This window comes from Canis lupus, chromosome 35, assembly GCF_048164855.1.
Source record: "Canis lupus baileyi chromosome 35, mCanLup2.hap1, whole genome shotgun sequence".
Classification (NCBI taxonomy): Eukaryota; Metazoa; Chordata; class Mammalia; order Carnivora; family Canidae; genus Canis; species Canis lupus.
This window is the reverse complement of record NC_132872.1, coordinates 2,696,847-2,721,313: the sequence shown is the minus strand read 5'-3', so window position 1 is coordinate 2,721,313 and position 24,467 is coordinate 2,696,847. Positions and strand designations below refer to the sequence as shown.

General features: G+C 37.5%; 1 protein-coding gene and 1 pseudogene across 3 annotated transcripts in view; both read right to left on the bottom strand.

Moving 5' to 3' along the window:
* The window catches only part of LMLN (leishmanolysin like peptidase), a 91,584-nt gene that overhangs the window by 25,324 nt on the left and 41,793 nt on the right, over window positions 1–24,467 (bottom strand). For all 3 annotated transcript variants that reach the window (XM_072811814.1, XM_072811812.1, XM_072811813.1), the window contains exons 12-14: window positions 10,293–10,403; window positions 2,914–3,046; window positions 707–866 (exon numbers count right to left, since the gene is read on the bottom strand). In XM_072811814.1, coding sequence (XP_072667915.1) covers window positions 707–866; window positions 2,914–3,046; window positions 10,293–10,403 — 404 coding nt within the window. The remainder of the gene's footprint in view (window positions 1–706; window positions 867–2,913; window positions 3,047–10,292; window positions 10,404–24,467) is intronic.
* Window positions 17,870–21,168, bottom strand: LOC140624705 (ubiquitin-like FUBI-ribosomal protein eS30 fusion protein; annotated as a pseudogene).

Here is a 24,467-nt window from a genome sequence, read left to right as displayed (position 1 = left end):
CCAGGTGTGATAACATTTTGTTTACAAAGGTGAATACCGAACTGTCATAGAGTTTATGGGTTTTAAAAGGGAATAAATAATATGGCAATACATCTTATTAGCCATGGGATAACAGTATTATTCTGGTATCTGGAGAATGACATGTTACTTATAATTACATAAAATGTACACTCTTTAGAAGAGAAAAAATAGGATACCTAATATGATTTAATAAAAAAGAGCTCTGCATTGGAGGATCTTACACTGGCACCAATTAACTGTATTACTTAGTGTCTCTGCTCACCTGTGAAATTCAATAATATGTTCTCTGTCTCTCACATCAGGGTTTTAGAAGACTAAAAGGAAATGATAAAAATAAAAGTGCTTTGCAAGTCAAAAGTGTCATGCAGATGTAAGGTACAACCAAAACGTAGCATGTGCACATATGTGCAAATGTATCTAGACAACAATCCTTGTTATGTGTCATAGTTCTAAGCATTTGCTATGAGAATTCATTTATTTCTCACAAGTACTCTATAAGACAGGTATTATCACCTTGGTACAGAGGAGGAAACTGAGGCACAGAGAAGTTAAGTTACTTCTAACAAATGGATACCAGTGGGATGACAACAGAAATTCAATCTGGCTCCTGGGTCTGTGCCCTTTATCCCTTTTTATATTGTTGATATGTAATTTTACACAACATTTCATTTCATAGACTACTAACCTGGTTGATTTTCCAGTATTCTACAATCTGAGCTGCGCTGATATTCACCACTTAAATGCCAACTGAATTCCTGACTGAAAGGGCAGTAGTCAGCAATTTCTACTGAACCACCATAATAAGGCAAATCTTCTGCAGGTATTCCGCTTAGTTCATCGAAGTACTACAAAAAAAATTATTAGGAAAACAGGAAAGTAAGAAATATTTTGTATAATCAAAACAAAGTCCACAATTTATAGCAACCCTTTAAGGCTGCATAATATAAAAAAGATATTATTGTACTTTTCTTCATATATAATAGAACATAAAGACAGTAATATACAACCTGTGGGGTATTTCGAGGTTGTTATAGTTACTTTTCTTCATATATATTAGGACATAAAGACCATAATATACTACCTGAGGGGTATTTCGAGGCTGTTATGGTTTTAGAAATAGGCAAGGTAAGTATATTGGTCTAAGTTTTTTAATTAGATGACAAATTTGACTAATGTTTTAACAAGATAAATAGGAAGATTTTCAAGAGTTAACAAAACACAAAACTAATCCAGAGAATTAAGATATTTTAAACATAATGTACTTCAAATGTTTTTAGAAGACTTAATTTATGTGTTTTGACAAACCTGAAAAAATAAAACTGTGATAAAATGAATGAGATCATACTTAAAAAATAGTTTGGGGGTGCCTGGGTGGCTCAGTTGGTTAAGTGTCTGCCTTCAGTTCAGGTCATGATCTTGGGGCCCTGGGATAGAGCCCCACACTGGGCTCCCTACTGGAGGGGTCTGTTTCTCCCTTTCCCTCTGTCCCTTTTCATCACCCCTGCTCATGTGCATTCTCTTTCTCTCAATAAATAAAATCTTTAAAAAAATACTTTGAACACCAAAAGAATAAGTCATCAGATAAATTTTAAAGATTTCATATTTGGGATCCCTGGGTGGCGCAGCGGTTTGGCGCCTGCCTTTGGCCCAAGGCGCGATCCTGGAGACCCGGGATCGAATCCCGCATCGGGCTCCCGGTGCATGGAGCCTGCTTCTCCCTCTGCCTGTGTCTCTGCCTCTCTCTCTCTCTCTCTCTCTCTCTCTGTATGTGACTATCATAAATAAATAAAAATTAAAAAAAAAAATAAAGATTTCATATTTATACCAACTCCATGAATTATATTACTATGCCTAGAAATACAGTTGCTATCTTATGGTGTCTGGAAGCATTCAGTGGGGTCATAAACACAGATAGGAAGCTCAAAATTTACCAGCTATCATTTTAAATTATCTTCTGAGATACCACTTCTGACTACAGAATCCTTTTAAATGGCAGGCAGAAATGAGGCGTTTTAGAGATGGCCACTGCAACAAAAAACTTAAAGGTCCAATGAGAGATTCAGACTGAATATGTGGGACCATTTCCTTCACCATTTTTTTTTTAAGATTTTATTTATTTATTCATGAAAGACACAGAGAGAGGCAGAGACCTAGGCAGAAGAGAAGCAGGCTCCTTGCCCAGGGAGCCCAATGCAGGACTCAATCCTGGAACCCCGGGATCACATCCTGAGCTGAAGGCAGACAGACACTCAACAGCTGAGCCACCCAGGCGTCCCCCCCTACCCCCCATTTTTTAAAGAGAGAGAGAGAGAGGAGGGACAGATGGAGAGGGAGAGAGAATCTTAGGCAGGCTTCATGCCCAGTGTGGAGCCCAACACTGGACTGTGTCTCACAACTCTGAGATCATGACCTGCGTTGAAATTAAGAGTTGGACGCTTAACTGAGCCATGCAGGTGCCCCTCCTTCATCTTACAGATACCATGAGTTAAACCTTTTCTAATGCAGGACTTCCAAGACTTCTAATTAATTGGATTAGAGTACCTCAGTTATTTTCTTTGAAAAACCTTGTTTTCTGTGTAAATTAGATGAAATCAAAGATGAAGACTTTGGAAACAATTAGAAAAAAAATACAAACCACTTAAAAATAGATCCAATAAATATTCTAAATACCTTTTACCATTACTATAAGGCATTCCTGGATATTAATTGTTGTTGATTAGCTTATTGACTTTAAAGAATTCTAAGATTTCTTCATTTTTTCTAACTTACAGAAAACAAATGGAGCCTTTCACAAGTTGAAAAACTTGAGAATTCATTCTTCTATTTCAAAATGGAGACTTCCTCTTAAAAAGTTGAACTGATTTCTAAAATAGTGCCCAAAACAAGTGTTACCTGGTACTCTTGAGGTAAAGGTTTTGAAAATTTCTGCAAATTACACACTGCAACTGCTCTCTGGTCCTGTCTGCAAGTTAACTGCAATGGATTACTTCTGAGTGTGTCACAGAAAGGGCTCAGCATCTGCCTCCTGCACACAAAGATAAACACCACTGTATCAGAAAATATAACAAATCCATTTTAGACCTTGTCTTTTCTATTAACATTGCAGTTTGTTTTAATAGCTTAATACTAAGTGCTGAATCAGGTTATAAACTTATTTTTATTTATTTTTATTTTTTATTTTTTAAAGATTTTATTTATTTATTCATGAGAGACAGAGAGAGAGAGAGAGAGGGAGAGACACAGGCAGAGGGAGAAGCAGGCTCCATGCCAGGAGCCAGCCGCGGGACTTGATCCTGGGACTCCAGGATCGCGCCCTGGGCCAAAGGCAGGCGCCAAACCGGTGAGCCACCCAGGGATCCCCATAAAGTTATTTTTAAAAGGGTAAAAAGAAATACTTAATATAGATATGAAAGATTAATGCTACATGCATTTTAACATCATTCCACCATTATTAAACACAATTCTATTTTATCTCTTTCTCCACTTTTGCCAGGAAAATGGAGTTCTGCAGGCATGATCTGCAATGTTTAATGAAAAATAATGAAATTCCTGATGCTGCTTAGAAATGCAAATCTTCATAATTAATATAATGGAGTCTCAGAAAGAGATGGAGGTGATGCCTTTCTGTCCTGCAACTACAAAGAGTGAAATTTTTGCTATGCCTAATCTAGTTCAAAGACTCTTTTTTGACAGTTTGTTAAACTGAAAACATTCACAAGACATCTTGTTTTCATGTACAAAATGAAGACTGTATATTGTATATTCCTAATTATTACAAGTTGTTCTGTTAAATCTAATCTTGAAAGTACAATTTGGAAAAAGATGTCTTGTAATTTTTCAAGGACATTGGAATCTATTGCATTGTTCTATAAAAATAATCTTCAAATTAGTCGCCTTATTGATAACTATAATATAAATTAATGTCATAACAATAATGTTATAAATGAAATTCCAGTATTTTTTTTTAAATTCCAGTATTCTTAAACAGTATAAATCCTATTAAGACTAGCTGCCAAATTGTGATAGGATTACTGCTATTTTTCCTCTTCTCCCACATGCTTGTTAAGGGAAAAAAGCCTAGGATAGATTTCTATTTTAAAGAAAACTGGTACTTGCTTCATTTAAGTTAACATAGTATAGCAATAAAACATCTCTAGGGGAATTACAGCTCCTTGAGATAAAATGTGTAAAAGACCTGCCACAGTCTTTGGTAAACTTGAAGCAGCACAGTGTAATAGGAAAACAAAGGTCTAGAAGTCTTCACACAGGTCTAGAAGTCTTCACACAGGCTTGGTTTCAAATACCAGCTTATTTGATGTTTACTTAATTTTCCTGAGCTTCAACTATAAAGTACGCAGTGTCTAGCACATACAAGTTAGTCAATAAATGTAATTTCACTGTCCATATCACTTTTTATAAAATCTTTATATATGGCAATTTTATAACTTTCTATGATGAAGTTTCCACTAAATATGACAAGTAGTTCTTACTCACTCTTTTTATTTTTATCTAAAATAAAACAATATATAATTAATTAAAATATGAATTTTGGCTGAATGGATAAAGAGGAGTAAGGAACTTAAAAAATACTGATTTAAAAAGCTCCAAAGTTAGAGTTGTTCAAGATTCATGGGATATGATTCTACAGCAGAACGCCTAGTAGAACTTTCTGCAATGCAGCTATGTTGTCCAACACACTAGCCACTAATCATGTAGTGGCTATTAACCACTTGAAATGGAACTAGTGCAACTAAAGAACTGAATTTTAAATTTTATTTAACTTTAATTAATTTAATTAATTAAATATAATTAATTAATATAATATATAAATTAAATAATATAATAATATATTTATTACATAATTATATATTATAATTATAATAATATTATAAAATTATATTATTATATAATATATAATATTAAAATTATATAATATATAAATTAATATAAATTGATACAGCTACATGTGCCTAGTGGTATCATACTGGACAGTGCAGCTTTAGAGCTGATAACAATGCCAAATAAACTAGGAAGAAGAGTTAGGTAATAATACACAAGTTGTCTTAAAACGCAGAAAGAACCTTATTTTGTGTATACATAGATTCAGATGATTCAAATGAGTAAGGCTCTGCCAATGCCCAACTGTTCCCTTTTCACACCAGTCATCCAACAATAAAAGAGGAGAGGTGTCACAGCTGAAGTTAGGCACCAGTCCCCATGCTCAGTAATGGTCACACTGGAATCGAAGACAACTCAGGGATATAGCCTCACTGAGCCTACAGAGCCAGAAGCTGGCTTCTGTACTGTAAGGACTTCTGAACATCGACATTTCAAAAGTGGGACATTTGAATGCTTATGACAAGGATTAGCAAACTTTAACTAAATTCTAGGCCAAATCCTGCCCTTAACTGCTTTTTTGGTATCTGTGTTTCTCATTACAACCTGCTTTTGTAAATAAAGTTATTACTGGAACATGGCCATGTTCATTCATTTTGCCTATGGCTGCTCCTGATATACAAAAGCAGAGTTGAATAGTTTTAACAGAGACTGTTCAACTCTGAAGAACTAGGAAGAGGAGTTAGGTAATAATACACTAGTTGTCTCAAAACATAGAAAGAACCTTATTTTGTGTGCACAAAATATTTGCTAATAGGCCCTTCACAGAAAAGTTTGCAAACCTCTGGCTTATGGCTGAAAGGACAGAATTCAGGGGACCAAAAGTTTTACTTTTGGAGAATGGAGAAGAGGAAATTCCCTTCAGTTTTTGGTTTTAGGTAATCCTATAATCGGGACCCAAAGGGGAACAAAGTGGCAGCTGTAAAAAGAAAAAAAATCTCTAAGCTCTTGCAGCTGCAATGTTAATTATATATTTCCTTTATCACAGTGGAATGGCAGTTCTCAAACTTTGCTGCAAAGTGAAATCATTAAGGGATCTCTAAAAACAATACCAATGCCTGGTTCCCACTTCCAGACATTCTGCTTTAATTGGGATGGGCTGTAATGTTGGCATAGAATTTTTTAAAAAAATTCTAGATGATTCTGATGTGTGGCAAAATTTGGGAACTACACTAGCAGACAAAAGTTGTAGTGCTGGATATAACTACAGCACTGTCCTCAGAGTGGCTGCAGGTGCTTCCTGATACTCTTTTCACAGCAGTATTACAACTCAGATGTCAGACTCCTTAGTAGAAACTAATGCTTTGAGACTTAACCCAGGGGAGAAAAGATAAGAATAACACCTTCACAAGAAGTACCTGTGATTTAGTGGATAAGGCACTGGACTTGGAGACAGAGAAGCTAAAGTCCCTCAGCAGTTATATGACCATAGGCAAGTAACTTGTTTCAAACCTTTTAAACTATCAGTAAAATGAACAACATATTGAGATTCTAAAGACATGCTGAGAAGGAAATTTATAGCATTCAATATATATATTAGAAAGATACAGCATCTCAAATCAATAATCAAGAACCTAGAAAGAGAAGAATAAAACAAAAATGAGCATAAGGAAGGGTATAATACAAAACAGAAATATACTGGAAACAGAAAAACAATAAAAGACATCAATGAAACAAAAAGCTAGTTCTTTAAAAAGACCAATGAAGTTAACAAACCTCTAGCAAAACTGAAAAAGAAATGGAGAAGATGCAAATTACCAAGATGAGGAATGAAATGGGATCTCGCTATACCCTTCAGACATTAAAACAATAGTAAGGAACTACTACAGACTACTCTGTACACATAAATCTAGTAACTTAGACAAAATGGACAAATACCTGAATGACACAAATTACCAAAGTTCATCCAATATGAAATAGACAAATATCAATACACTGTAAATGTTAAGGAAGTTGAATTAATACTTTAGAAATTCCTGAAAGAGAAATCTACAGTCACAGGTGGTTTCACTGGAGAATTCTACCAAACGCTTAAAGAATTAACACCAACTGTATACAAATCCTTCCAAAAAACAGAAGTTGAAGAAATACTTCCAGATTCATTTTATGAAGCTAATATTACCTTGATACAAAAAAAACAAAGATAGTACAAAAAGAAACAAAAACATATTCTTCATGAATATATACAGAAAAAAGCCATAATAATTTTTTTTAAGATTTTATTTATTTATTCATGAGAGACACACAGAGAGAGGCAGAGACATAGGCAGAGGGAGAAGCAGGTTCTCTGCAGGGAGCCTGATATAGGACTCGATCCCAGGACCCGGGGATCATGCCCTGGGCCAAAGGCAGACGCTCAACCGCTGAGCCACCCAGGCATCCCCATAATAAAATATTTGTATGTGGAATTCAGAAATACATAGAAATAATTATATACCATGACTAAGTGGGGATTACTTCTAGCAACACACAACTGGTTTCATATTTGAAAATCAATCAATGTAATCCATCATATTTATAGGCTAAAAAAAAAAAAGATCACGAGTATATCAAACAAACCAGAAAAAGCTTTTGACAAAAGTCAACATCTATTTGTGAAAAAAACTCTCAGAAAGATAGGAATACAGGAGAACTTCAACTTGAAAAGGAGCATTTACAAAACACCTACAACTAACATTATACTTAACAATGAAAGACTAAATGTCCCCCCCCACCATTGTGTTGGGGGTTAAAAAACTCAACAAAGCTAAGATCTCAATTCTCCTAAAATTGCTAATAGATTTAAAACAATTCATAGAAAAATCTCAAGAAGACTTTTTTGTAGACAAGGTTATTCTGAAATTTATATGAAAGGCAAAGGAACAAGAACAGTTAAGATGATTTTGAAAAAACAAAGTGGGAAGAATCAGTTTACCCAATTTTATTTTATTTTATTTTATTTTATTTTATTTTATTTTATTTTATTTTATTTATTTATTTATTTTTATGATAGTCACACACACAGAGAGAGAGAGAGAGAGAGGCAGAGACACAGGCAGAGGGAGAAGCAGGCTCCATGCACCGGGAGCCTGATGTGGGATTCGATCCCGGGTCTCCAGGATCGCGCCCTGGGTCAAAGGCAGGCGCCAAACCGCTGCGCCACCCAGGGATCCCAGTTTACCCAATTTTAAAACATAATATAGCTGTAGTAATCAAAGACTGTGCAGTATTAATAGAGTGCAGACTCATAGATCAATGGAACAGAATGGAGAACACAGAAATAGATCCATATAAATACACCCAACTGATTGACAAATGCAAGAAAGCAATTCAATGAAAGAAAAATGGCTTTTTCAATAAACAGTGCTGGAGCCAAATGGACATCCATACATCAAAAAAAAAAAAAAAATGAACCTTGACCTAAGTCTTCCACTTTATATAAAAATTAACTCAAAATGGATCCCAGACTGCAATATAGAACATAAAGCAATTAAAGTTTTGAAAAAAAAAAAAAATACAAGAATATCTTTAGGATGCAGGTCTTCACCATTGATTGACCTGAAAGTACGACTCCTAAGAGGACATACTGTTAATTTGGCCTTCACCAAAGTTAAAAACTTTTGTTCTATGAAAGACCCTATAAAGAGAATAAAAAGAAAAAGTACAGATTAGGAGAAAATGTGTGCAAACCACATAACCGACAAAGGCTAGTATTCAGAATATATAAAAAACTCTCAAAATTCAACAGTAAAAAACCCAAAATAAACAACCCAATTAAAAAACTGGCATAAGACATGAAGAGATATTTCACCAAAGAGGATATATAGACATCAACAAGCATGAAAAGATATTCAACATCGTTAGCCATTAGGGAAATGCAAATTAAAACCACAATGAGATATCACTACTATCTTTCAGAATAACTAAAATAAAAAATAGTGACAACATCAAATGCTGACAAGGATGTGGAAAAATTGTTATGACTCATACATTGCTGGTAGACTACAAAATGGTATAGCCATTCTGTAAAAGAGTCCAGCAGTTTCTTAGGGAACTAAACTTGTAACTACCATATGACACAGCAACTGCACTCCTGGGCATTTCTCTTGGAGAAATGAAGATTTATGTTCACACAAAAACCTGTACACAAATGTTTACAGCAGGTTTATTCATAATAGTCCCAAACTGGAAACAACCTAGATATCCTTTAGCATGTGAATGCTTAAACAAACTGGTAAGTCCATGTCATGGAATATTACTCAGCCATTAACTTGAGCAAACAACTGACATACCAACCACCTGGATAAATCTCCCAAAAATTATGTGGAGTGAAAAAAAGCCAGAACAGATTAGTGGTTTCCAGAGGCTTTAAGAAGGGCTAGAGTGGGAGGCAAGTGGGTATGTCTGTAAAATGACCCTTGTGGTAACTGAAATGTTATGAATCTGATTATATCAATGTCAATATCCTGGCTATGTTTTTGTACTATAGTTTTTATAAGATGTTAACAACAATCAAGAAAACTGGATAAAGTGGACAGGGAATCTCTGAATATTTCTTCACAACTGGAGTGACTCTATAATTATCACAAAATAAAGTTAAAAAAATATATTTATAAGGCCATCTGGCTGTCTCAGTCCATAAAGTATGAGGTTCTTGATCTCCAGGTCATGAGTTTGAACTCCGCATTGGGCACAGAGCTCACTTAAAAAAGTGTGTGTGTGTGTGTGTGTGTGTGTGTGTATCTCCCAAACTTGAAGAATGTATTTTTTAAAAAGTTTGCTAGGTGGGCAGCCCCAATGGCTCAGCAGTTTAGCGCCACCTTCAGCCCAGGATGTGATCCTGGGGACCTGGGATCGAGTCCCACGTCAGGCTCCCTGCGTGGAGCCTGCTTCTCCCTCTGCCTGTGTCTCTGCCTCTCTCTCTCTCTCTCTCTCTCTATGTCTCTCATGAATAAATAAATAAAATCTTAAAAAAAAAGTTTGCCAAATGATTTTGATATTTATCTAGATCTGAGAACCATTATTCAAAAGTATCTTCATGTTTTTGGATACTGAATAAGCAGCTGCTTCTATGTTTATATGAGTGCATTCTCTGATGAAAACAGTAAGAATGATAAAATATGCTAATTTTTATAAAATATAAGTTAATTATAAACTAAACAGGAATGCTTATGGTTCTAGTTCCCACATTATAGATTCTTTTCATATATGATTTAAAACAATATTGTAGTTACTTATTAGATTACCATGAAGCACCATAGATGGTTTTCTGTATATTTTGAAACTGAACTGTTTAGACCACATTTTCAAAATAGGAACAATTTTGGCTCAGGATAAAGAATAAAATCAGAAATCAACTGTGTTATGAAAGATATTATTAGGAAATGTGTTCTTACTTTTGTTTCTGCTGATCAATCCAGAATTTACAGCTCTTCCTGACAAAGTCACAGCCCATTCCTCGGCCCCAGTCTAGCTTCTCGGCCATGCTGTAATTAGCCTTATACCAGCTGTGAAAATAATTTAAGTAAAGCACTTTGTATTACTGTTATTTTAAAAACAATACTAGCATACCAATTATAAATCTCACTAATGAGCAAACTAGGACCTCAAGACAGAGGAGCATTTAAAAGCAAAGCCTTTGCTACACAGGAATTGCTGCGTAGAGTCACTATAATGAAGAGTAGGAAACTTGTCTTATGCTGAGGGTATTATCTGAAACAAAAATCAAAATCAAAATAGGTTGTCAACTGTAATTTTCAAAGATAGTAAAAGTCAGAGTAGAAAACAGTTACGGTGTGAGACAAAGGGATTAAGAGACAAAGAAACAAAAGAGAATGAGAGAAAAAGACAAGGGAGTAAGTCGAGGAAGAAATAGTGCAATTACTAGTTGGATAAACGTTACCCAAAATGATTCAGTTGGCCCTAGTTTCTTGCTTCTCTGGCCTCTGCTTGTGACTAAAAACAACACCGTTATAATAAGACATATGAATATTATGTCTAATACTTTAAAAATGTTCTAATTTCAGGAAAAAACCCCACATTTATTTGGTTTCCTAGCAAATTTAAACAAAAACTTGGAGCCTACTTTTATTGGTTTTTCTTCTTTATTCTTAAAAATAAGATTTTGGGCAGCCCTGGTGGCTCAGTGGTTTTGCGCCGCTTTCAGCCCAGGGCCTGATCCTGGAGACCTGGGATCGAGTCCCACGTCGGGCTCCCTGCATGGAGCCTGCTTCTCCCTCTGCCTGTGTCTCTGCCTCTCTCTCTCTCTCTCAGGAATAAATAAAATACTTAAAAAAGATTATTTTGTAAAAATTATAAAATTATAAAAAAAGTTTAACCTTTTAAAAAATAATTGAGAGAGAATGAGAGACACAGGAATGTGTATGTGTACACTAGGGGGTGGGGCAGAGGGGTAAGGAGAAGGGGGAAAGAATCTCAAGCAGACTCAGTGTGAGCCTGACAACGGGGCTTGATCTCATGTTCCTGAGACCATGACCTGAGCTAAAATCAAAGTCGATGCTTAACTGACTGAACCACCCAGGTGCCCCAGATTCTAACCTTTTTGTATTACACCTTGTCCCTTTAGCATTACCAAAACAGTAAATAAAAACATAGTCTCAAAGGCTGAGGGAATGACAAGACTTATTCCCTTCATTACACCTACCATCCCACAAAATCAAACACAAACAGAAATATGTGATACAGAATCTTTTTTTTCTTTTTTTTTTTTCAGAATCTTTTAAAACCTTATCCCTTAAAATTTTTTTTAAAAGATTTTATTTACTTATTTGAGAGAGAGTAGGAGCAGGGGAAGAGGGAGAAGCAGATTCCCCCTACGCAGGGAGCCCAACCCCAGGGCTCGATCCCAGGACCCCAGGATCACGATCTAGGCTGAAGGCAGATGCCTAACCAACTGAGCCATCCAAGCACCCCTCAAAATCTTCTTTTTGTTAAAGGACAGAACTCTCTGAAAGAGAAGCTGAAGACATGAATCTCAGCACTCCACTAACCGAAATGCCTGCAACCTCTACAGCTTATAACGTGACTCATGTTAAACAGCTCATGTATTCTCACAGCAGGTCAAGTTGTCTAGGTAGTAACAGATCAGTATTGCACACTAGCAATTATTTTAGCAGTGCCTAGGTTAGGCAATCCTTCTCCCTATGGACAAAATGTAAAGCAATTAGATTCCCCTGGGAATTACCATATCTAGTCTAGACTGAGTATAGAGCATAGTATCAGCACTATGTCACTCAATCACCAACTAGGCATTCCAGCTACATTTCGTGAAAGCTTCCTGACACCATCTTTGCAGCTCTTCCTATGAGTCGACAGTTATTAAGCACTTATTAGGCACTTTGTTTAATGAGAAGGCTACACCAATGAATAAACAGAGTTCCTTCCCTCATGAAGATTAAAATCTAGTGGGGAAGGCAGATATTTAAAAAAAAAAGTTACAACTGGGATGAGGGCTACAGAGGATAAGTATAAGGTGCTAACAGCAGCATATTAATAGGGAAATCTAAGTCTGGGGAATTAGGAAAGGTTTGTTTGAAGAAACAACTTTTAGTCAAACCCAAAGGATGAGCACAAATTAGCTGAGGGAGGAGGCGAAGCACTGGAAACAGAGTTCCTCAGTGGCACTGGAGGTTTGTGAAGTCAATTTACTGTATCTTAACATTTATTTCTCTTTCTACTAAAATCAATAGAATAGAAAAAAAGGACTGCATTGTTGGTAGTAGGATAATATTGTTCCATGAACTTTGGTTCGGTTTTGTATACAAGAGCTAATACCTTAGTTGGTACTTACATGTGCAAACACTGTACTCCTTACATATATTAACTAAGTAAAGCCTCAAAAACTCTATGAGGTAGATATCTCATTTTATCCCTATTTTACAGATGAAAGAACTGAGGGAAAGATACAGCAAGTAGCAAAGATGGGATTTGAATCTCCGGTTCTGGCTTCAGTGTCAGTGTGCTGTATCAAAAAATGGAGATACAATTCACATCCTATGTATGAATTGTAGACAAATACACCCTTATAGTTTGTGTGATTCAATGTCTTTAATACATTCACAGGGTTGTACAACCAATACCACGACCGGCATACCTCATTTTCTTGCATTCCACTTTACTACACTTTGCAGATACTACCTTTTTTTTTTTTTTTTTTTGTCATAAATGAAGGTTTGTGGCAACCTAGGGTCAAGCAAGTCAACTGGAACCATTTTGCTAACTTCCTGTCTGTGTCACACTTTGGTAGTTTTCCAATATTTTAAACACTTTCGTGATTATTGTATTTGTAATGGTGATCAGTGATCTTTGATGTAACTATCATAACTGGGGGCAACAGGCACCACACGCTCAACAACAATAAACGTCATGTGCATTCTGACTGTTCCGCTGACTGCTCCTGTCTCTCTCCCTTTTCTCGGGCCTCCCTATTCCCTGAGACACAACAATACTGAGATCAGGCCAGATAATACCCTTTGGTGAGGGCGTCTGGGTGGCTGAGTCGGTTAAGTGTCCAACTGCTGATTTCGGCTCAGGTCATGGTCTCAGGGTCCTGGGATCAAGCTCCATGTCAGACTTCAGGCTCAGTGGGGAGTCTGCTTCTCCCTCTCCCTCTGCTCCCGTCACATAGCTCTCACTAAATCAAAAGCTAGAAATGATTTAGTTTAATGAGGAAGGGATGTCAAAAGCTGAGGCAGGGCTCTTGCACCAGTTAGCCAAGTTGTGAATATAAAATAAAAGTTCATGAAGAAAATGAAAAGTGGTATTAAAGTGAATACATGAACAATACAGAAAGTGAAACAGCCAGCCAGGCACTCCAACCAATAAAGTATTTCTAAAGATTTTATTTACTTATATTTTAGAGAGAGAGAGAGAGTAGCACAAGTGGGGGCTGAGCACAGAGCTCGACGTGGGACTTGGTCCCAGAACTGCAGGATCATGAGCTGAGCCAAAACCAAGAGTTAGATGCTTAACCCACTGAGCCACCCAGGCATCCCATATTTTTAAATTATGGTATGTACATTGTGAGGAGCCTGGCTGTACAGCATGCAACTTCTTATCTCAGGGACATGAGCCCCACATTTTGTGTACAGATCACTTTAAAAAAATAAAAAGGTATGTACATTGTCTTTTTTTAGACATAATGGTATAACACACTTAATAGACTATAGTATAGTATAAATGTAACTTTTACTGGGAAACAAAAAAAATTCATTTGATTTGCTTTATTCCAGTGGTCTGAAGCTAAACCTAATTTCAGAACATTTCCATCACCCCCTAAAAAACTATGTCCCCATTAGTAATCACTAATCATTATGGTCACTTTGTACCCATAATTAGTCGCTAATGTCACTAAAGCATGACCGGTAGTCCCTTGCAACCAGTAATCTACTGATTTGCCTATTCTGGACATGTCATAAAAATGAGATCTAGTCTTTTGTTTCTGAAGGCAAAATAAAATGAGTCACTTTTGTCAACGGTTTTTACTGTAAGCAATTTTTAAAAAAAGATTTTTATTTATTCATTTGAGAAAGGAGAGAGAGAGAGAGAGAGAGAGAGAGAGAGAGAGAGAAAGCATGAGTGGCGGGATGGGCAGGGGGAGAAGCAGGGAGCCTGACATGGGACTCGATCCCAGGACTCTGGGATCATGACCTGAGCCAAAGGCAGGTGCTTAACTGACTGAGCCCCGCAGGTGCCCTGTCAGGGGATTTTAAAATGAAGCCAGGAGGCCGTTAAGGAGATGGGCTTTAGGGATCCCTGGGTGGCGCAGCGGTTTGGCGCCTGCCTTTGACCCAGGGCGCGATCCTGGAGACCCGGGATCGAATCCCACATCGGGCTCCCGGTGCATGGAGCCTGCTTCTCCCTCTGCCTGTGTCTCTGCCTCTCTCTCTCTCACTGTGTGCCTATCATAAATAAATTAAAAAAATAAAAAAAAAATGTTTTAAAGGACATGGGCTTTAGGGCAGCTCCGGTGGCTCAGCGGTTTAGCGCCGCCTACAGCCTAGGGCGTGATTCTGGAGACCCGGGATCGAGTCCCATGTCGGGCTCCCAGCATGGAGCCTCCTTCCCCCTCTGCCTGTGTCTCTGCCTCTGTGTCTGTCATGAATTTAAAAAAAAAAAAAAAAAAAGGAGATGGGCTTTATGCACATCCTTACTGGGTGGAACTATGAACTTCTGAACTGGGCCAAAAGGCAAACACTCTAGGGATTCTGCATAAACACTCATAACTTGCAACAGTCAGCAACAGCCTGAGCAACCAGTTCTGTTCAGCCAAGGTTTGTTTTCTGCTGCCAAAAGTAAACAAAATTCTTTTTATGAAACTTGTACATGCATTTACTTTTTATTTTAAAAATACTTGACTTCTGCTCCCTACCAGGACACTATTTGGGTTGCTGTCCCAATCTGTGTACTCCAAATTGCAATTTTTTTATCCCAAATAAACACTTTTAATTACTGCCTCCTGACAATTTTAGGTTGACATGTGTCTGTTCTCTTTCACTTAGCATAATGTTTTCAAGGTTTATACATGTTATAACATGTATTAGTCCTTCACTTCCTTGTTTAAAAATATTTTATCAAATTTTCTGAGTACAGTTGACATACAAGGTCACATTAGCTTCAAGTGTACAACACAGTGATTCAACTTCTCTATACATTATACTCACTGTAAGTGTAGCTAGATTTTATTTTTTAAATTTTATTTTTTGAGAGAAAAAGAGAGAGAGAGAGAGAGAGAGAAGGAGAAAGTATCCCAAGCTGACGGCACACCCAGCAGGAAGCCCGATGCAGGACTTGATCTCCTGATCCAGACATGATGACCTGAGCCGAAATCAAGTCAGACACTTAACCAAGTAAGCCACCCAGGCTCCTCTAGATTTTATTTTTTGGTGCAGTTTTAGGGTCACAGCAAAACTGAGTGTGAAGGGCAGAGTTCCCATATATCTCCTGTCCCACAACACATATACCCTCCCTCACTATCCACAAAGTGCTACGTTATTACAATCAATGAACTTACACTCCAAGACATAGTCAACATTAGGGTTCACTTTTGGTGTTGTCCATTCTATAGGTTTGGACAAATGTAGAAGATGTATTCTCCATTACAGTATCATGTGGAATAACTTCACTGCCCTTAAAATCTTCTGTGCTCTAATTACCTCCCCTCCTCTTAACCCCTGGCAACCACTGATCTTTCTACTGTGTCCATAATTCTGCCTATGGTGGAATCATACAGTATGTTAGCTTTCCAAACTGGTTTCTTTCACCTAGTAGTATGCATTTAAGGTTTCCTCATGTTTTTCATGGCTTGATAGCTCATTTATTTTCAGCTTTGAATAATATCCCACTGTCCAGATGTACCACAGTCTATTTATTATCTATTAGCATACTGAAAGACAACTTGGTTACTTCCAAGTTCCAACTTTACTTCCAACTTGGAAGTAAAGTTGTCTTTTATGAATAAATATAAATTGGCAATTATAAATAAAGCTGCTATAAAATCCATGTATAAATTTTTGAGTGGACACCAAGTTTTTAATTCATTCGATTAAATACCAAGAAGCACAACTGCTGGGTTGTTATGGTAAGAGTATGTTTTATTTTATAAAAAAAAAAAAACAAGGGATCCCTGGGTGGCACTGCGGTTTAGCGCCTGCCTTTGGCCCAGGGCGCAATCCTGGAGACCCGGGATCGAATCCCACATCGGGCTCCCGGTGCATAGAGCCGGCTTCTCCCTCTGCCTATGTCTCTGCCTCTCTCTCTCCCTGTGACTATCATAAATAAATTAAAATTAAAAAAAAAAAAACTGCTAAACTGGGGCACATGAATAGCTCAGTTGGTTAAGCATCCAACTCTTGATTTTGGCTCAGGTTGTGATCTCAGGGTCATGAGATCGAGCCCCGCATCAGGCTGCTTCAGATTCTCTCTCCCTCTCCCTCTGCCCCTCCTGGCTCATGCTCTAAAATAAATAAATCTTAAAAAAAAAAAAAAAAAAAAAGACAAACTGTCTTCCAAAGTGGCTGTACCATTTTGCATTCCCACATCTTTAGAAGCATTTGGTATTGTCAGTGTTCCATATTTTGGTCATTCTAACAGGTGTGTAATAGTATTTTATTGTTGTTTTAATTTGCATTTCTCTGATGACATTTTTAAAAAATTTTATTTATTTATTCATGAGAGATACAGAGAGAGAGGCAGAGACACAGGCAGAGGAAGAAGCAGGCTCCATGCAGAAAGCCCGATGTGGGACTCGATCCCAAGACTCCAGGATCACACCCTGAGCCAAAGGCAGACGCTCAACCGCTGAGCTACCCAGGCGTCCCTCTGATGACATTTTTTCCCCTGCTTTTTAATACAATTGCCATCTTACATGATATATTGTTAGGTGACTTCTTAATAGCATCTAATTTACTTTTTTTGTTGCACCAGTCAGCATCCTAGGGTAGAACTCTTATTACCACTCATGTTCACAGAGTACTGTCCTTAAGTACAGGATAGCTAACTCATGGTTGGGCCATAATTAATGGGTAGTGGTATTTTCTAAAAATGGATTAATGCAATCATCCAAACCACATTAAATTTTCAACTTAAGAGTTCATACATAGTCCATTTCCTTCCTTTAGCTGCTATTACTTCAAAATGTAGTTTTGAAATCCAAGAAGTGGGAAGAATGTCTCTTTGTTGTTGATGCTTCTTTGTTTTCCTTCCTTCCTTTCTCTTCCTTCTCTCTTATTCCTTTCCTTCCTTCTTTTTTTTTTTTTTTAATTTTTTTTAAAATTTTATTTATTTATTTATGATATTCACACAGAGAGAGAGAGAGAGGCAGAGACACAGGCAGAGGGAGAAGCAGGCTCCATGCACCGGGAGCCCGACGTGGGACTCGATCCCGGGTCTCCAGGATCGCGCCCTGGGCCAAAGGCAGGCGCCAAACCGCTGCGCCACCCAGGGATCCCCTTTCCTTCCTTCTTTTCCCTTTTTATTTATTTCTCAATAAGAAGATGAAATGAAATGGTTTATTAAGGAAATCAAAATCTAGTAAACATTAAAAACTTACAGAATGGTCACAAACTATTTTTGTATTGATGTTATAATTACTGACAATATGTTTTTGCATTAAAATATGGAGCATCTTTTCATATGCTTATCTATATATCTTTTTTGGTGAACGGTCTGTTTAGATCTTTTGCTAATTTTTAATCTGGTTATTCATTTTCTTATTGTTAAGTTTTAAGGTTTCTTCATATATATTTGGGTAATAGTCCTTTATCAGATGTGCCTTTTACAAATATATTCTCCCTGTTAGTAGCCCATCCCTTCATTCCCTTGACTTCATTCCATTTAATGGCTGAATAATATTCCATTGTGTGCATACACCACATTTGGTTTATCCATTTATCAGCTGATGAATATTTGAGTTGTTTCTACATTTTGATTATGATTTAAAGTTGCTGTGAATATTCATTTACAGGTTTTTGTGTGGACATGTTTTCAATTCTTTTAGATATGCAACTGGGAGTAAAACTGCTAGATCATATAATAAATTTGTTTAACTTTCTGAGGGACTACCAATCTGTTTTCCAAAGTGGTTGCACCATTTTACATTCCCTCAAGCAGTATATGAGTTCTAATTTTCCCACATCCTCATCAGTACTTGCTATTGTCTTTTTGATTACGGTCATCTTATTGGGTGTGAAATAGCATCTCATTGTAGTTTTGATTTGTATTTCCCTAAGGCCTAATAATGATGCTGAGAATCATTTCATGTAGCTAGGGGCCATTTCTGTATTTTCTTCGGGAAAATATCTATTCACATCCTTCGCCTATTTTTAAATCATGCTGCCTTTGTATTGTTGAGTTATAAGAGTTCTTTGTATTTTCTGGGTATACTAGACCTTTATTAGATAGATGATTTCCAAATATTTTCTCCCGTTTTGTGAGTTGCCTTTTCACTTTCTTTTTTTAAAAGATTTTATTTATTTATTCATGAGAGACACAAAGAGAGAGGCAGAGACACAGGCAGAGTGAGGAGAAGCAGGCACCATGCAAGGAGCCCGATGTGGGACTTGATCCTCGGAATCAAGGATCACACCCTAAGCCAAAGGCAGATGCTCAACTGCTGAGCCACCCAGGCATCCCAGCCTTTTCACTTTCTTGATAGTGTCCTTTGAAGCACAGAAGTTTTCTTCTTTCTTTTCTTTCTTTCTTTTTCTTTTTCTTTTTTTGGGCTGAACTAAGTGGCTTTATTGGGGAGAGCCAGGATTACAACAGACTTCAGAGTTGGCATTGGGGCCTTTCTTCTGACCAAAGGTGGGCACAACATTGACAAAGCACCAGTGGTACTGTATTTGCCACTTGGTTTGGCCTGTCTTCTTTCTCTTTTTCTCTGTTTGGCCACCTTGGGAGTCTTCCCTCTTACTTTCCCAGCACAGGCCAGGGAACCATGGACTTCACCCTTCCAAGCATGCAGCTGGCTACCTCCAGGGTGGAGACACCACACTGACCTAGAGTAGCCTCATCCTCTAGGGGCAGGCCTGCCAGCAGCAGGACTTGATCTTCTGGAAAGATGCCCTCCAGCGAGGCTACATGAGCCTTGATCTGGGTGACCGGCCAGGAGATCAAGGTGTGTAGCTCCTGATTGACAAAAAGCTGCATTTTGGTGCTGAACCACAGGCACCGCAGCCACTGCCACAAAGATCGAGTCGAGAAATAGCCAGAAGTTGTTGTTTTTTTTTAAAGATTTTATTTATTTATTCATGAGAGACACAGAGAGAGAGAGGCAGAGGGAGAAGCAGGCTCCATGCAGGGAGTCTGATGTGGGACTCGATCCTGGTACTTGATCCTGGGACTCCAGGATCACACTCTCGCCTGAAGGCAGGCACTAAACCACTGAGCCACCCAGGGATCCTGAGCCAGAAGTTTTTAATTTTGATGAAGTGTAATCTATCTAATCTTTCTTTGGTTGCTCATGCTTTTGTTATCATATTTAAGAAATCACTGCTGGGTCTCCTGGGTAACTCAGATGGTTAAGCATCTTACTTTGGCTCAAATCATGATCTCAGGGTCCTGGGATCGAGCCCTGCAACAAGGAGCTCAGTGGGGAGTCTGCTTGTCCCTTTCCCCCTGCCCTTCCCCATCCCTTGCATGCTCTCTTTCTCAAATAAATAAATAAAATCTTTTTTTAAAAAAATCACTCACTGCTTACCCCAATATCATTAAGATTTACATGATTTATGATTCTGAGTTTTTAAAATTAAATTCAATTAATTAACATATAATGTATTACTAGTTTCAGAGGTAGAGTTTAGTGATTCATTGCATTCCCTCTTTAATGTCCATCATCCAGTTACCCCAACCCCCTCAGCAACCCTCAGTTTGCTTTCTATGATTAAGAAACTCTCGTGGTTTGTCTCCCTTTCTGATTTCATCTTGTTTTACTTTTCCCTCCCTTCCCTTATGATCCTCTGTTTTGTTTCTTAAATTCTATATATGAGTGAGATCATAGGATAATTGTCTTTTTCTGACTTACTTTTATTTAGTTTATGCTAAATACCCTCTAGTTCCATCCACGGTGTTGAGAAAAGCAAGATTTCATTTTCTGATGGCTGAGTAGTATTCCATTGTGTATAAATATACACCACCTCTTCTCTATCCATTCATCTGTCGATGGACATCTGGGCTCTTTCCATAGTTTGGCTATGTTTGTGGACATGCTGTTATGAACACTGGAGTGCAAGTGTCCGTCGATCACTACATTTGTATCTTTGGAGTAAATATCTAGTAGTGTAATTGCTGGGTCGCAATTTTTCAACTTTCTAAGGAACCTCCATACTGATTTCCAGAGTGTCTGCACCAGTTTGCATTCCCACCAATAGTATAAGAGTGTTCCCCTTTGTCTACATCCTTGCCAACATCTGTCATTTCCTGACTTATTAATTTTAGCCATCCTAACCTATGCAAGGCGGTATCTCATTGTGGTTTTGATTTATATTTCCCTGATGCCAAGTGATGTTGAGTATTTTTTCATATGTCTGTTGGCCATTTCTATGACTTCTTTGGAGAAATTTCTGTTCATGTCCTCTGCCCGTTTCTTGATTGGATTCTTTGGGTGTTGAGTTTGATAAGTTCTTTATAGATTTTGGGTACTAGCCCTTTATCTGATATGTCATTTGCAAATATCTTCTCCCATTCTGTCGGCTGTCTTTTGGTTTTCTTGACTGTTTGCTGTACAAAAGCTTTTTATCTTGATGAAGTTCCAAGAGTTCATTTTTGTCTTTTTTTCTCGCCTGTGGAGGCATGTCTAGGAAGAAGTTACTTCGGCCAAGGTCATAGAGGTTACTGCCTATGTTCTCCTCTAGCATTTTGATGGATTCCTGTCTCATTTAGGTCTTTCATTCATTTTGAGTCTATTTTTGTGTATAGTGTGAGAAAACGGTCTAGTTTCATTCTTCTGCATGTGGCTTCCAATTTTCCCAACACCATTTGTTGAAGAGACTATCTTTTTTCCATTGGATATTCTTTCCTCCTTTGTGGAAGATTAGTTGATCATAGAGTTGAGGGTAATATTTCTGGGTTCTCTATTCTGTTCCATTGATCTATGTGTCTGTTTTTGTGCCAGTACCGTACTGTCTTGGTGATTACTGCTTTGTAATAGAGCTTAAAGTCCGGAATTGTGATGCCACCAGCTTTGGTTTTCTTTCTTTTTCCTTAGTCACGATTTTATTTATTTTTTAACTTAAATTCAATTAGCCAATATTTGGTACATACTTAGTTTTAGATGTAGTGTTCAGTAATTTATCAGTTGTGTATAACATCCAGTGCTCATCACATCACATGCTCTCCTTAATGCCCATCACCTAATTACCCAATTCTCCTACCCACATCCCCTGCAGCAACTCTTACTTTGTTGCCTATAGTTAACAGTCTCAGGGTTTTTCTCCTTCTCTGATGACTTCCCATTCAGTTTTCCCTCCCTTACCCTATGATCCTCTGTGCTGTTTCTTATATTCCACATCAGTGAAACAATATGACAATTGTCTTTCTCTGACTGACTTATTTTCCTCAGCATAATACCCTCCAGTTCCAACCACATCGATGTAAATGATAAATATTCATCCGTTCTGATGGCTAATATTCCAGTGTGTGTGTGTGTGTGTGTGTGTGTGTGTGTGTGTCTACACCATATCTTCTTTATCCATTCATCTGCTGATGGATATCTTGGCTCTTTCTACAGTTTGGTTATTGTGGACATTGCTGCAATTCTACCAAACATTTAAAGAAGAAATAAAACCTATTCTTATGTAGCTGTTTCAAAAAATAGAAATGGAAGGAAAACTTCCAAATTCCTTCTATGAGGCCAGCATTACTATGATCCCAAAACCAAGCACCTCATCAAAAAGGGAAATTAAAGACCAATATTCCTAATGAACATGTATGTCAAAATACTCACCAAGATACTAGCCAATAGGATCCAACGGTACAATTAAAAGGATTACCACAACCCAGTTTTGGTTTTCTTTTCCAACATTCCTTTGGCTATTCAGGATCTTTTCTGGTTCCATACAAATTTTAGGGTTATTTGTTCCAACTCTGAATAAATTGCTGGTATTTTGATAGGGATTACATTGAATATATAGATTGCTCTAGGTAGCATAGATATTTTAATAATGTTTGTTCTTCCAATCCATGAGCATGGAATGTTTTTTCCATTTCTTTTTGTCCTCCTTAATTTCTTTCATGAGTGTTCTATAGTTTTCTGAATACAGATCCTCTGCCCCTTTGGTGAGGTTTATTCCTAGGTATCTAATGGTTTTTGGTGCAATTGTAAATGGGATCAACTCCTTAATTTTTCTTTCTTCTGTCTCATTGTTAGTGTATAGAAATGCAACTGATTTCTGTGCATTGATTTTATATCCTGCCACATTGCTAAATTCCTGTATAAGTTCTAACAATTTGGGGGTTCTAGCAATTTGGGGGTGAGTCTTTGGGTTTTCCACATGAGTATCATGTCATCTGTGAAGAGTGAGATTTTGACTTCTTTGCCAATTTGCATTTTATTTCTTTTTGTTGTCTGATTGCTGAAGCTAGGACTTCTAGTGTTATGCTGAACAACAGTAATGATAATGGACATCCCTGTAATGTTTTTGACCTCAGGGGAAAAGCTCTCAGTCTTTCCCCATTGAGAATGATATTTGCTATGGGCTTTTCATATATGGCTTTTATGATACTGAGGTATGTTCTCTCTTTCCCTACACTGTGAAGAGTTTTAATCAAGAAAGGATGCTGTACTTCGTCAAATGCTTTTTCTGCATCTATTGAGAATATCATATGGTTCTTGTCCTTTCTTTTATCAGTGTAGTGTATCACACTGATTTGCAGATGTTGAAACACCCTCAAAAACCAGGAATAAATCCTAATTGGTCATGGTGAATAATCCTTTTTTTTTTTTTTTTTTTTTTTTTTTTAAATTTTTTTTTTTATTTATTTATGATCATCACAGAGAGAGAGAGAGAGAGAGGCAGAGACACAGGCAGAGGGAGAAGCAGGCTCCATGCACCGGGAGCCTGATGTGGGATTCGATCCTGGGTCTCCAGGATCGCGCCCTGGGCCAAAGGCAGGCGCCAAACCGCTGCGCCACCCAGGGATCCCCCGTGAATAATCCTTTTAATGCAATGTTAGATCCTATTGGCTAGTACCTTGGTGAGAATTTTTGCATCTGTGTTCATTAGTGATATATCCTTTTTGGTGGTGTCTTTGTCTGGTTTTGGGATTAAGGTAATGCTGGCTCAAATGAAGAGTTTGCAAGTTTTCCTTCCATTTCTGTTTTTTGAAATAGTTTCAAAAGGAAAGGTATGAATCCTTCTTTAAATGTTTAGTAGAATTCCCTTGGAAAATTATCCAGCCCTGGACTCTTGTTTGTTGAAGATTTTTTTAAATATTTTATTTTTTTAATTTTCATTTATTTATGACAGTCACAGAGAGAGAGAGAGAGAGAGACCCAGGCAGAGGGAGAAGCAGGCTCCATGCACCGGGAGCCCGACGTGGGATTCGATCCCGGGTCTCCAGGATCGTGCCCTGGGCCAAAGGCAGGCGCCAAACCGCTGCGCCACCCAGGGATCCCTTGTTGAAGATTTTTGATTACTGCTTCAATTTCCTTGTGGTTATGGGTCTGTTCAGATTTTCTACTTCTTCCTGTTTCAGTTTCGGGAGTTTATACATCTCTAGGGATTTCTTCCAGATTTCTAATTTGTTGGCATATTGTTGCTCATAATAAGTTCTTTTAATTGCTTGTACTTCTTTGGTGTTGGTCGTGAGCTCTCCTCTTTCATTCATGATTTTATTTATCTGGGTTCTTTTTCTTTTCTTTTTGATAAGTCTGTCCAGGAGTTTATCAATCTTACTAATTCTTTCAAAGAACCGGCTCCTCGTTTTTTTGATCTGTTCTAGTGCTTTTTTATTTTGGGGGGAGTTTTTGCTTGTTTTTGTTCTTTTGGTTTCTATCTCATTGATTTCTGCTCTAATCTTTATTCTAATCTAACCTAATTCTCTTCTCCTCCTGG